Genomic DNA, 14,370 nt, shown 5'->3' on the forward strand with positions numbered 1-14,370 from the left:
ATGAAGAAGAAGATGATCATGGTTGGTGATGACGATGGTGATGATGATGGCCGTGAAGAAGATGATGATGCTGCTGAAGATGACGATCATGATGGCGGTCGTCAAGACGATGAACTAAACACCGACAGATCCATCGCCAACTTAAGCCACTCCTCCTGCCAACAGTACTGTACAGGAACCCCCTGGGGAGAGCCGGGCTGTTGGAACTGTTCCTGTTCCTATGGGGTTCTTGGCCGGGCCGTCAAAGCGGCCGCACCTCCGGAGCACTTCAGAGTGCCTCAGCGGTGCTCTGGAACATCCAGCACCTTCCACCATATCCTGCTGCTGCCTGCACTTCTACACTTCCTCATTCCTGACTTATTCATCACCTCCATAAGGCACAAACAAGCAATGTATACACACACAAACACCGCTGTGAATGAGTGTAAAGCACACACACAGACACAGACACACATACACACACACGCACACACACACACACACACGTGTGTACACGCCTGCACAGCGGTGTACATAATACCCAATGACTGCAATGCAACACACGCGCCCACACCTCCTCCTCCTCCACATTCTCTCCCTCTCTCTATTTGTGTGTGTTCAATTATTTACATTGAATCTAAATGTTCCGGTAGGGCATAACAGTACAGAACAACTCCCTGAAGAACTATGATGGTTTCAGAGAGCTGACTGGCTGGGAGGGAATGTGGTCTCATAGACGAAGGAAGCTGATTGGTGGAGAGTGCACAGAGGGGTGGGGGGTGGTGGGGGGTAGGGTAGATTTGCTGAATAAGGCTCAGAGGCTGGGGGTGAGGGGGGTTGCTGATGTCACGGTCTCATATCGCCTCGGTAGCTTTTCCCTTCACAAATTAAAGACGCTACAAATTAGGAACAAAGAACGAGAGAGGTGTGGGCGTGAAATAAAGAGAAGAGATGGGAGAGAAATCAAGTCAACTTAAGTTCAAGGATCATCAACTAGAGCCACTCAGCTAGAACCAATTAAAACCCCCCAAACTTATTTTAGGTAAAAAACCTAAAAAACAAACATGCTCAGTGCTAATTATGAGAAGAAAAAACCCCTGCATTCACTCTGCTTCAATGTTTGACACGGCTGTCAAAGTGCTAATTAAAGAAGGAGAATAGGTTTCAAGTCAGCTTGACACTTAAACCGAGGCGGGGGAAGGTGTCTTCAGAGCTATTGAAGACTCTGTCTCGCTCGGCACGCACACACACACACACACACACACACCCCTAAAGACCTCTTTATCGCGACTACCCCCTTGTACAGTTTCTCTACTGTAAATAAATAATAATAATCAAAATAAAAAATAAATAATACTTTTTATATTTTTTCTTATGATGACTGATGGATAGATGATTCACCTACTTTAGACAAATGTACTTGTTGTAAGTCGCTTTGGATAAAGCTTCTGCTAAATGTCTAAAATGCAAATGGGATGGAATACACACACACACACACACACACACACACACACACACACACACACAGGCGGGGGGGCAGGCAGCCAGCCAGGAAAGCATGCACACACTACAGTAAAGTAGAGGGGTTACACACACACACATCTACTCAACTTTCACAGCGGTTAAATAAAGTACCTGGACTGACATTCTTTTTAAAAAGGCAATTGTCTCTCTTTGTCTTTTGTGTGAGATGGCGTGGGTGGGAAGAAACCTCTCTCTCTCTCTCTCTCTCTCTCTCTCTCTCTCTCTCTCTCTCTCTCTCCTTTGAAGTTGTACTGAGGCTAAACAGTGTGTGTGAGAGGACTACAGAATAGAGAGATGCTGCTTTGATGGGAAGGTTGAGATGAGAGCGAGGGAGAGAGAGAGAGAGAAAGAGAGAGAGAGAGAGAGAAAGAGAGAGAGAGAGAGAGAGAGAAAGAGAGAGAGAAAGAGAGAGAGAGAGAGAGAGAGAAAGAGAGAGAGAGAAAGAGAGAGAGAGAGAGAGAGAGAGAGAGAGAGAGAGAGAGAGAGAGAGAGAGAGAGAGAGAGAGAGAGAGAGAAAGAGGGGTGTTTTCCGCATCCCTGAGTCCCAACGGAGCGTTACTGTGTAAGGTGGCTGAGAGGTTAAAAAGCCTTTTGGGAACAGAGGTTAAATGTTAGTTGGCCATCTTTTCCCTGATACCCTCCCACAGATAAGTAGCCTTTGCCCACACGCACCCCCACGACATGGAGAGAGAGGCGGGACAGGCTCGCGCTACAGGACCAAGCTGTTCCACCAGGAACCAGAGTCCCAGAGGCAGCTGTGGACCGAGGAGGCTCATCCCCACACATTATAAAAGCAGAACCAGAGCAGGATATGTCGTTTCATTTGAAAACAGCATGGCATTTTTGTAAAAGCAGAATATTCTGTCGTCATCCAGACGTACTGAGGTAGTGAGGTAGTGTGTTAAACACACAGGGCAGGGAGGGGCTGGCGGAGGTAGACGTCGGAGGACGGGGCTCATCGCAACGCGTGGACGGACGCAATGAGGCACGGCGTCAAACGTGCGGGAGAGTCCACTGCCATGTGTCGTAGCCAGGGGCTTGTTGTTTAGTGGGGTGCAGTGGGGAGCCCTAACACTGAGGTGGACTGCCCTGCTACGGTGTGGGGACGGGGGGACCGTGGTGTCAGCAGAAATACAGTGACACACACTCCAAAGTGGTTATGACACCCCCTTAAGGGAGGTGGCAGGCCCCCCCCTCCTCCTCTCCTCACCTCTCCTCCTTCCTCTCCTCACCCTCTCCTCTTCACTCCTTTCCTTTCCTCTCCTCCTCTGCTCTCTTCTCTGCTCTCTCTTCGTTCTGCTGTAATTGCATTTGCACAAAAGCTATGGTTTCGAGATATGGGAAATCAGTGTTTCCCCTAGGTTTGCTGCCTTGGGGGGGTGGCATGGACCGTGGCATGGACCCCCCCCCCCCAGGGGGTAAGACCCTGCCTCATACCAGCGTCATGTCCAGGGGTGTACTTGTACATTAAGTTAAGATATTAACTAATATCCATATCAATTTATAACATAATTATAATTGAATATTGGATTGCTGTGGGCAATCCAGTCAGATAATGTCATTTTGACTTTACTCTCTCACCTGAAAAAAATGTGTATGTCCAACTATAAAAAACTGACATTTCCAATGCTTCAATCAACTGTCCATGTACTGTAAATATGCCATTATGGTATTACCATGAAGCCCAACTCTAGCAGAATAAGAATAATTACTTTAAGTAAAATAATAAAGTGCCTCCAGTTAGCTCTTTAGCTGGCAAGTGTGCAAGGAGACTAGCTCATCTCATCACCTCTGAGCTAGCTAGCTTGCTAGTTCTTTGACACTATTTACACTATGGAACTATAGTCAGTCACTTTCTAGTCACGATAATAACGACCAATTTTAACCAACTTTCTCTGTCAGAACACTCAGCAATTATATTTGCTAACATTTAAACTTGCTTACTTTCAATCTGCAGACATCACAGCCGGCAAAAAGTCTCGCGTCTCGCGCAAAATCTTGTATTATTCTCCAGCGCTGGCACAGCGCGATGTGTGGAGATAGGTCTGGCTATGCGAGACTACGGCGGACTAACGTTACCAACGAGCCTATGGGCTTGCCACTCGCCAGATTCGGGTTGGGTGCGTTTAAAAAACGTGCATATTTTAGCCTGCTTGTCAGATGTTTGGTGTCTCCGTCAGTAATAATTCCTCTTTCTTGGGGGGGCGGGGGGTTCCGTTGGGAGGGCGGCCCGCCCCCCCAAGGCAATGGTAGGGGAAACACTGGGAAATGTCAGGGCAGGGTGTGTGTGTGTGTTAGGATTAGGGTTAGTTACCTACCTTTCTATGCATACACATTAAAAGTGCGAGCACAAACAGTGTGTGTGATGCTGTACCTTGTAAGCGATGCAGTTGAGGACCTTCATAGCCATGTCAGACACCTCAGGGAATGGGTCAGCAGCCAGGTGGAGCAGCACCCTCCAGATCTGTGTGTACACGCTGTTGAAGGACACTCCTGGAGAGACACACACACACACACACACACACACACACACACACAGTCCATGATTAGCCAAGAGACCCAAGACTATATATTCTCTCACACACCCATGTGTGGACACACTAGATTCAGGGTTCTCCATAGGGGTTGTTGAACAAGGTGGAAGAGAATATAAACAGCTTGCCTGTAAATTGCCTGTAAAATCACAACTGGTTTGTAACACCGGACCTTATCGCTGGCAGATCTGTTCGGGTAGGACAGCTGGCTGTGTCTCAGAACATGTTCTGTCTTTTGAACCTAGCTCAGGGCCGGCTAGCTAGCTAGCTCTCTACTCCATGCTAGCTCTCTACTCCATCAATTATTCACCAACTCCTACTACCATTAGTTTGGCGCTTCAGTTATTGAAACTAGTGTCGCTGTCCCAATCTCTGTAATAAGGGAAAATATAGGATATTCCTGGTGCAAATAAACATATGACGCCTTCATTCAACCATACTACACTATAAGGAAAAGAAGGGGTGTTGATTTGATGGCAGACAGGATGTTCATTCATCTGTGACACAAAGGACAGGTCAGGAATGGAACCGACGACTGTCGTCATTATTACAATCTAGTATACAAATCAGTCTGTCTTGAAACCCCTCTACAGGCGTTTGCTACGCATGTCAGTAGAACTCATGATTTATGGTAATATGAACTTATGGTAATATGATTAATTAGCGTTATGGTTTCGAAAATGAATCGCGAGCGTTAATGTGTTAACGTTGACAGCCCTAATTTATTCATGTCAAAACACGGCTATGTATGTAACATGTATTCACACAGCTAAAACACTGAATTAACTGAGGAACATCATGACATCTTTATTGTCGCTTTCAACTACGGTGGTTGGTGATCAAAGACAGTGAGTGGACCAGGACTAAACACCAGAGATGTTTACAAGGTAGCACAGGGCCACATTACACACATATTCTATACTCTCTCTCTCTCTCTCTCTCTCTCTCTCCAACACACACACACAGACACACACACACACAGACCCACACGGACACTCCATTACCCCTATGCTAATGAAGTGTCATGTGGTGCAGAGGTTAGCTGGTCATTTCCCCTCCTTGTCTCAGAGGTCCAGTGAGTAAGGTGGAGGAGGAGAACCAACACCGCAGGGTAATGGGACTCATTCATCAACCACACACACAACACAGCCAGCTGGCCCATTCTTCACACACACTATACAGCCAGCTGGACTATACCACACACACACACACACACACACACACACACACACACACACACACACACACACCTTCTTCTTCTTCTTCTTCATCCTCCTCCTCCTCCTCCTCCTCCTCTCTTAGACAGACAGTCCATAGCTGTCTAATGTCATTATGATCATCAATACAAATCACGACAATCTCAATATGATTGTCTTTTTCCTTTCTTTTGTCACTTTTCTTTAGTTTTCACTGTTTTCTACCGAGAGTGACGGGTGTGACTTCATGTTGATGACTACGCACGTCGCACGCACTCACACACACACACACACACACACACACACACACGGAAACACCCAGCAGTACAAGTATCCAGCTGTTATTGGAACTCATGATGCACCTCCTCTCTCTCTCTCTCTCTCTCTCTCTCTCTCTCTCTCTCTCTCTCTCTCTCTCTCCCTCCCTCACTTTCTCTCTTTCAATCCAGCGAGCTTCAACTCAGTCTCTGGGGGCAACCCAGCCTCTCCTCCACCTCCTCTCCATCCCCCCTGCCATCCTTCCTTTATTCTCCCTCTCCCTGGTTCCTCACCTGAACTCTACACTTGTTGGTAAAGTGAAAAGTAAAGAGATAGAGAGGGACAGAACAAGAGAGAAAGAGAGAGAGAGAGAGAGAGAGGGAGTGTGTGAAGCAGAGAGAGAGGGTGCGTGAAGAAAGAGAGGTAAGAGAGAGGTGATTCGGGGAGGGGGGGAATGTGACCTGAAATGTGCTCAGGTGGATGGCGTGCAGCCTGCTGCCGTACACACCTCACTGACGAATGTCAAATCCACTTCCTCCCTGTTGAACCGACTTGGCAGCACTATATCACGGCACGCACAAATGCCCACCACCCCACCCCTACACAGGCTACATGAGAGGGTGTGAACACCAATAATTCCCACAGGCTGAATACTGCGGTAATGACCTGATCTGACACTTCCTCAAGAGGAGGTTTTCTGCAGTGGGACGGGGCACGGCCCAGTCAGACGGAGCGGCGAGGGAAGAGCTGATGAAGCATGAAGCGGCAAAGTGTGGGAATAAAAAAAAAAGGGGGAACGTGTTTTTTTTGTGTGTTTTTTTATCGTTTTGACAATGAATTCAAACCATAACTGACACTTCTCCACGCACACACATTAATTGCATCCTTCAGACTCTGCAGTTGTTGCCGAACAAGAAATGTGAGCCAGTCATGAATAATGGCTTTCGGAAAAAAACGACAGCACCAGCATAAATCCTTCTCTCGAAGCATATTTAATGTCCGTTTCCGTAGCGGTCTTGTTCAGCGTGTACAGTACGGCCGGGTATATTTCAGTTCTTGGAGTATATCTCAGTATTATATCACCACACATCTCCTTAGAGTGGACAGAGAGGGCGTCTCAAATGCCCTGACACACGTAAGAGTCTCTCTAAGGCATATTTAAACTGCATTACAGTGAAGGTCTTGTTCGGTACGGTCAGCAACTGTATATCACACACTTCCCTCCATGGGAGGAGAGCACCTCTGATCCTCTGACACAGTTAGGAATCACTTTCTAAACCAGGGAGGCTGGTGGAGGTAGACATCGGAGAGGACAGGTTCATTGTACTACATGGAAGGAAATGAGGAATGGAATTAAACACATAATGTATACTGTAGTATCGACTACCGTGGTATCAAACAGCATTTCCTATTCCGTTCCACGCATGACAATGAGCAGCCCGTCCTCCGATATCTGCCTCCACCAGCCTCCCCCTGGTTCCAGAGCATATCCAAAGCAAGTCCACATCAGTGGCGTTGTTCAGCAGCTACGTGTCCCTCCACCTCCTCCACCCAGAACCCGCTGACACAGGGGAACAGCCGAGCTCTGGTCTACGTGTCAGGCTGGATGTGAGATGGACTGGGTCAGAGTGTGTCTAGGAAGGTATTTACTGGGTAAGACACATTTCTCTCTTTCTTTCTTTCTTTCTCTGTTTCTCTCCGAGTACAGTATCGATTTCCTCCACCCAGATAAAAAAAAACCTTGGTGCGTCTGTACTTGTAAAGGGCCGGTGTGTGTTTTTTGAATGTAATTTCTCACAAGGGGAATAACAGACAATAAAAACCTTCCTACACATTCCGCTTGGCCTTGAAACAGCACGCTGCTAGAACATTCCAACTCTAAAGCCGTCTTACTGTACTGTGTGTGTGTGTGTGTGTGTGTGTGTGTGTGTGTGTGTGTGTGTGTACTGTACAACCCCGGTTGAGTTTGTTTATGTGGAAGGAACCACGGCAGGAGGAGGTTTAAAGACACCGAGCAGAAGACGACTGTGAACAGGCTGCAGCAGCACCGTGAGCCATCCTGCATATTCATCACTGTTTACTGATCTCGTTATTTGCATATTTGTTCATCTGCACATTTTGTCAAACTGTTTTGGAAGTTGCTATATAAATGCTAAATAAATAAAAGTTTATTATTATATAGACCCCATCTCCGCTCCTGGGGGCCTTAGTGACAAGGTTAGCATCACATTTTTCTTTTCTAAAGCAATGTGTTTTGGTATTAAAGTAGCGCTATGCTAACTCTAAACCCTCTATGTTACAACTCCCATGTTTGTGTGTGTGTTTGTGTGTGTGCGTGTGTGTGTGTGTGTGTGTGTAATGAGTTGAAGTTCAAACCAGGACTCTTAAGTACTGTAGGATACATAACATCTTAGCAAGCAAGGGGCCAAGGTGCCACTCAACACTGTTAGCAAACAGACCCCCCCCCCCCCCTCTACACGACAAGGGCCCGTGGTGGTGCAGCTAGAGAGGGTTACCAGCTACATCAATCTGTCTTCTCACTTTTTAAGCGTGTGTTCTGCTGCATCTCAGCTCTCTGTGGGGTGTCTGAGTGTGTGTGTCTGAGAGTGTGTGTGTCTGCCGCGTGCCGGCAGCATATATCAGCAGGTTGCGTCAGCTAACTGGGCGAGGGCCGACCTGCCACTCAACACTGTTTACATTCCCCCCCCCCTCCCCCCCTCCCCACCACCCCCCCGCTGTGAGAGGCCTCAGTAATGAAGCTCGGGGAGTTTTAACCAAACACAGCGTGCTTAATCCACCAAATAAAAGGATAGCGATGCAAACTGCTAATATTGCTTAATTCACTTTGGACTTCCCTGGGTGGGATGATGATTCACAGCGCTGCAGCGTACAGCCTGGTACCAGCGTGGCCTGGGGAGACCCAGAGACGCGGCCGTGTGGGTCTAGACAGACTGTCATTACCCGGCCCCTCTCCTCTGCCAGCCAGGGAGTTTAATTAATTAACGATGGATTCATTGATTCATCTGAGATGAAGATTCGGCGGCGTGTTTTCGATCAGGCTTGAGCTCTGCACTTGGGGGTTGTGTTGTGTTGTGTGTGTGTGTGTGTGTGTGTGTGTGTGTGTGTGTGTGTGTGTTGGGTAGTCTCCATAAGGCTCAGTTCTCTGAGGTACAGGGAAGAAAGAAGAGGAGGAGAGGAAGAACAGAGACACGATGAAGAGAAGGAGCCACCTTAAACTACTGACACACACACACACACACACACACACACACACACACAGGGATTTTCTCAATCTGGCGACAGAAGGAGGGAAATCCCCCTCTCTCTCCCTCCCTCCCTCCCTCCCTCCCTCCCTCCCTCCCTCCCTCCCTCCCTCCCTCCCTCCGGGTTTGGGGTGAGTTAATAGTTTCTCTGCTCACACACAAACCGGTTGTCAGAACACATCGAGGCTCCCGCCAATCACAGGCGAGCGTAGAAGAATAGAAGAAACAGGAAACAGAGCGGGCTGAGCGCTCCCTAAACCAGGAAAACCACTCTGAACACCCCCCTCCCCCCCGGTAACAGTAAGGTCGTAGTAGGGGTGTAGGAGGGGTGTAGGAGGGGCGTAGGAGGGGTGTAGTAGGGGTGTAGGAGGGGTGTAGTAGGGGCGTAGGAGGGGTGTAGTAGGGGCGTAGGAGGGGTGTAGTAGGGGTGTAGGAGGGGTGTAGGAGGGGTGTAGGAGGGGTACAGTAGGGGTGTAGTAGGGGTGTAGTAGGGGCGTAGGAGGGGTGTAGTAGGGGTGTAGCAGGGGTGTAGTAGGGGTGTAGCAGGGGTGTAGTAGGGGTGTAGCAGGGGGGTAGCAGGGGTGTAGTAGGGGTGTAGCAGGTCTTACCTATGAGAGAGTTGAGGGAGGAGTAGGAGGAGACCCGTCTCATCTTGTCGATGGTCTCAAAGGAGAGGATGTACTCATCGTTGTCAGGACTACCCAGGGTGCTGCTGGCACTGCTGCTGGTGGACAGGTTACCTGGAGAGAAGGCCACGGGAACACCTGGAGAGAGAGAGACACACACACACACACACACACACACACACACACATACAGAGAGAGACATACACACACAGAGACACACACAGAGACACACACACAGAGACACACACACACACAGAGACACACACACACACAGCTTGAGAAGGCAACAAAAATATTCAGCAACAGTATTGCCGTCTAAGAACCTCCTAGAAGCTCCATTCAATCTCCCCGGGCCTAATCAAACTGTCAACACCAGTCACCACATTCTACAACAGCCATTATCACTCTGACTCACACATCACTTTTATTTCTAGTTTTTTATTTTTTATTTACGGCCTTAGTTACAACCGTGAACGGCTGGGCACACCGACTGACTCGCGCACGCGGTGACTCACTCAATACGGCCGCCATCCATCCATCCCCGTGAACGAGGGCATATTTGAAAAAGGAGATTGCTTAGTGAAACAGAAGTGATTGTGTGTTTCGGTCACGGTCGTGGGGGGACGCGCTCCGCTGTCTGTTATAGAAGGAGGGCTGTGGGCTGTCTGTTATAGAAGGGCTGTCTGTTATAGAAGAAGGGCTGTGGGCTGTCTGTTATAGAAGGAGGGCTGTGGGCTGTCTGTTATAGAAGGGCTGTCTGTTATAGAAGGAGGGCTGTGGGCTGTCTGTTATAGAAGGAGGGCTGTGGGCTGTCTGTTATAGAAGGAGGGCTGTGGGCTGTCTGTTATAGAAGGGCTGTCTGTTATAGAAGCATGTCTGTTATAGGAGGAGGGCTGTCTGTTATAGGAGGAGGGCTGTCTGTTATAGAAGGGCTGTCTGTTATAGAAGGAGGGCTGTCTGTTATAAAAGGAGGGCTGTCTGTTATAGAAGGAGGGCTGTCTGTTATAGAAGGAGGGCTGTCTGTTATAAAAGGAGGGCTGTCTGTTATAGGAGGAGAGCTGTCTGTTATAGAAGGGCTGTCTGTTATAGAAGGAGGGCTGTGGGCTGTCTGTTATAGTCCAGTCAATCTGTGGTTTAACCCAGGGGAAATTGCAATAGTAATCATTCAAGTTTTTTTGTGATCCCTAGGGACAACCAAATAACATATTAAAAGTTTTAGTCTTAATATTTATTGGATCACGGTAAATTCAGGGGTCGAAAATGTGGGTTTTTGTGCCAGGCGCAACACAGCCAGTTAATAGGATAAAAAAATCAACTAATAGATATCACCATGAAACTTCACCAGTTAATCACTTACATTAAGACTAACATTTTTTGTATTACAAGTTTTCTGAAATATTATGTTTAAATATGCAAATTAGGCATTATCTAATGAAATATGTGCTATTTTGCATAACATTCAAAATCTGAAATCTGAACATTGGATAAAGCCAGGTTAAAAATTATTGTTTCATCTTGTCATATTAGAGTCAAGGTCCTCTATAACATTTTGCCATGTTTTTAGGAGTAAATGTTACATAAATCAGGCTATGAATGATATATTAACAAACCCCTCTATAGCAGACCTCGGAATGTAGATAGGAATACAACTGGAAAGTTTGGTGTATGTAAGTGCTACTGAAGTGGAGATTTCTGGCTCAGAGTATGAGAAAAAAACTATTTTTGAGAAAATGGCCATTACCCCCTTGGGGGTACCCTTAACACTAGAACAGCCGTGAGGTGTTAAACAGCACCAGTGAGTACAAAAAAAATTCTACCTTTGCACTCGATCACATTTCAGGACCCTCCTTTCATGACTTTTCCTAGATATGTGCGTTCTACCACCCAGCATTTTTACATTTTCAAAATCGAGTTAGTATAAAGCGTTTTAGCAGTATTTCTGTGTGTGTCTGTGTACTTGTGGCTGCCATCTATTTCTCCAAGCCTGCAATTCTCTTTTATATCAGCAGAGGTAGCAAGGGGGCACACACTGTGCTCAAATTCAGGCTTCAGTGCTGAATGAGACACAGTGCATAAGACTGATATTTGTGTTTATATATAGGCTACAATAACAATCAAAATAAGATATGTATATGTGCAGACAGTTATGAAAATGATAAACTGTACAGTATGTCTCCCAATCAATGTTCGTTCAGACAATACAACCAAAGGCGTAAAAATACTGATGTTCTCATAATGTAATTATATATATAGCTAAATTAGACTGTAGACTGCTATGGAGGTATATTGAAACCAATATATAGATTATATATATAGATTATATATACAACCTGATTGGATTAAATAAGATTCTGTTGTGATTGTGTTGACATTGTTGTGATTGCAAAATAAATCTTGGTTATGTAATGTGTAAAGAACATGATGACACGAATGCCTATTATGATGATATGCAAAAGGGACAATCTGTCTATGAATCTTGGTTCAATCAAGGTTGTACATAGATATACGCAGATTCATATTTGGATAGTTGATTTTGGCACCATTGTATAGTAGCCAATTGCAGAGAGTATACATTATTTTGTTTGTTTACTGCACATTATAAATGAAATGATGTGTATTAATTATTTTTGTTGGTTTGAATCCTCACTGTGTTCATGTGTCTGCTGATGTTAGGGCCGGCGTGAAGTTCACGACAAATAAACAGACTGTGTGAAGCTCATAACTATGATAACACAATATTGCAATATTTATTACTATTCTTTTTTAATAATGATAATCAACTTTCATTCATTAGTAAAGCTCCCGCAGTCTCAATCAATCTCCTCTCCATATATAGCATTTAATCTGTTCCATAGTTCGTTCTCAGCTGACTCAAGCTTCATCAGATTGCTCTAATAATTTCCCCACTTCTCTGCTTATAGGAACTTTATGCATTTTAGAGAAACATGCAGAGCATGTATTTGACAAAGAAACGTGTAGGCTAAGAACTAGTTTCTAAAGTGAGTTACAATCACTTGATGGTTGATACACGGGGGAGGGTAATCTTATTGATCGTTTCCCATTAGCAAACAATAGCTGCCAATTCATGAGCGAGCCAAGCGGGTTTCAAAGCTGCCAAGCGGGTTTCAAAGCTGCCAAGCAGGTTTCAACGCTTACAAGCTTACAGCAGTCGATTGTCTGCTGATGTTACGGGCACGGCCGGCGTGAAGTTCACGACAAATAAACAGACGTTATCACTGTGAAGCTCATAACTATGATAACACAATATTGCAATATTTATTACTATTATTTTTGTATAATAATAATCAACCATCATTCGTTAGTAATGAAAACTCCCGCAGTTCCGATCAATCTCCTCTCCACTTTACACATTACATAACCAAGATCTCTTTTGACATCACAACAATGTCAACACAATCACAACAGAATCTTATTTTATCCAACCAGGTTTTATATTTTGATTATGACATCATGTCTTTCAACATTGTCACACTTTTCATTACACACATTAGCGGATTTATCATTCTGTACTCTTTCTCTCCTTTCTTTCATGTATTTTCTTTTCTTTTTCTCAATTAGTAGTCTCCTAATCTCGCTACAGTTTGAGCGAGACTGTAACTGTCATTGTTTGAATGAATGAATGAATGAATGGTCTTTATTTGTCATTGATATAGTACAGGTACCAAACAACGAAATTTGGGAGGGGGGGCTCCCCTGGTGCTAGGAAACTAGGTGCTAGGAACTGGTGCTATAACTGTGTTCATGTTATAATGTTTAGTGAACGAACAATTGTTGGGTGTTTGCCACAAATCGGAATTATCTTGCCGTGAAATGTACATCAAATAACATGATGTCGGCGATCTACTAGAACTGCGGGACGACTGCAATGTAGGCTACCATATATATCTGCCATATCATACCGTTTTATATTGAAAAATATGATGGTAAATAAATACATGTGGGACCGATGTATGATATGGCAGAGGTGTGGTGTGTATCAGTCTGTCTCGTTCCAGCGAGTCAACTCGTGTTGACTCAATAAGACATGCGCTTGATGGGGGGAGGGTTGATGGCTGGCTCTCGATCGTTTCCGATCAATGAACAAAGACATCGGGTTCCCCCGCAGTCACAGTGCTACATGAAAATATCTAGCCACACACCACATAGCATACCTCCGCCCTATATGTATTTATCATCATATTTCTCAATATAAAACGGAGGTACGATATATGGCAGATATATGTATGGTATATTATGGCAGTTTCTGGCGCCTGTCCCGTTCTGTTGTTCAAAGAATATAATATAAAACGCATCACTGCACTGCTGTCTGTCCTGTGTTGTTTTGTTTGCATTGCATTTTAGCACAGTGCGCCGATTAGATAGAAGATGTTCTACAGAGGGTGATGTAACCCCTCCCTCCCCTCCCTTCCCCCACCCCTCCCCTGCTGTTGTGTCTCGATACCTGGTCAACACAGCTTGGGATTCCAAGGAAATTACTTGGAACTATGTGTGAAAGGGACAACATTGCAATATATATTACAGTTATTTTTTAATAATGATAATCAACTTTCATTCGTTAGTAATGAAAACTCCCGCAGTCTCGTTACATACATGCATACGTTATTATATATATAAATAAAGCCTTGAACTGGCCAAGCATAAAGGCTGAAGATGGAAAGTCACTACAGGCCTATGCACTGTATTTGAGAGGATGCAACAATGCCATGCAAGACTTGCACTATCTGGAAGAGCTTGATAGCCCATCAAACCTCAGGCTTATTGTTTCTAAGTTGCCCTACAAGTATAGGGATAAATGGAGGTCTATTGCCTGCAATATACTTGAGATTAGTCATGGCAGGGCTAAATTCAAAGACCTTGTTGGCTTCATTGGAAAAACAAGCCACAATTGTTTTAGATCCTTTGAATTTAGATTACCATCCCCCATGCTTCAACCATTATATCAAGTGAATGGAACTGACTTTAGAAACGA

The 14,370-nt window shown here is 45.4% G+C and overlaps 1 protein-coding gene across 1 annotated transcript in view; it reads right to left on the minus strand.

Moving 5' to 3' along the window:
- rptor (regulatory associated protein of MTOR, complex 1) overlaps positions 1-14,370 on the minus strand; it is a 157,747-nt gene that overhangs the window by 35,351 nt on the left and 108,026 nt on the right. Inside the window, 2 exon segments of the mRNA XM_080524289.1 lie at positions 3,878-3,996; positions 9,363-9,518. Coding sequence (XP_080380415.1) covers positions 3,878-3,996; positions 9,363-9,518 — 275 coding nt within the window.

Source organism: Nansenia antarctica (assembly GCF_963989245.1).
Source record: "Nansenia antarctica genome assembly, chromosome: 2".
Lineage (NCBI taxonomy): Eukaryota > Metazoa > Chordata > Actinopteri > Argentiniformes > Microstomatidae > Nansenia > Nansenia antarctica.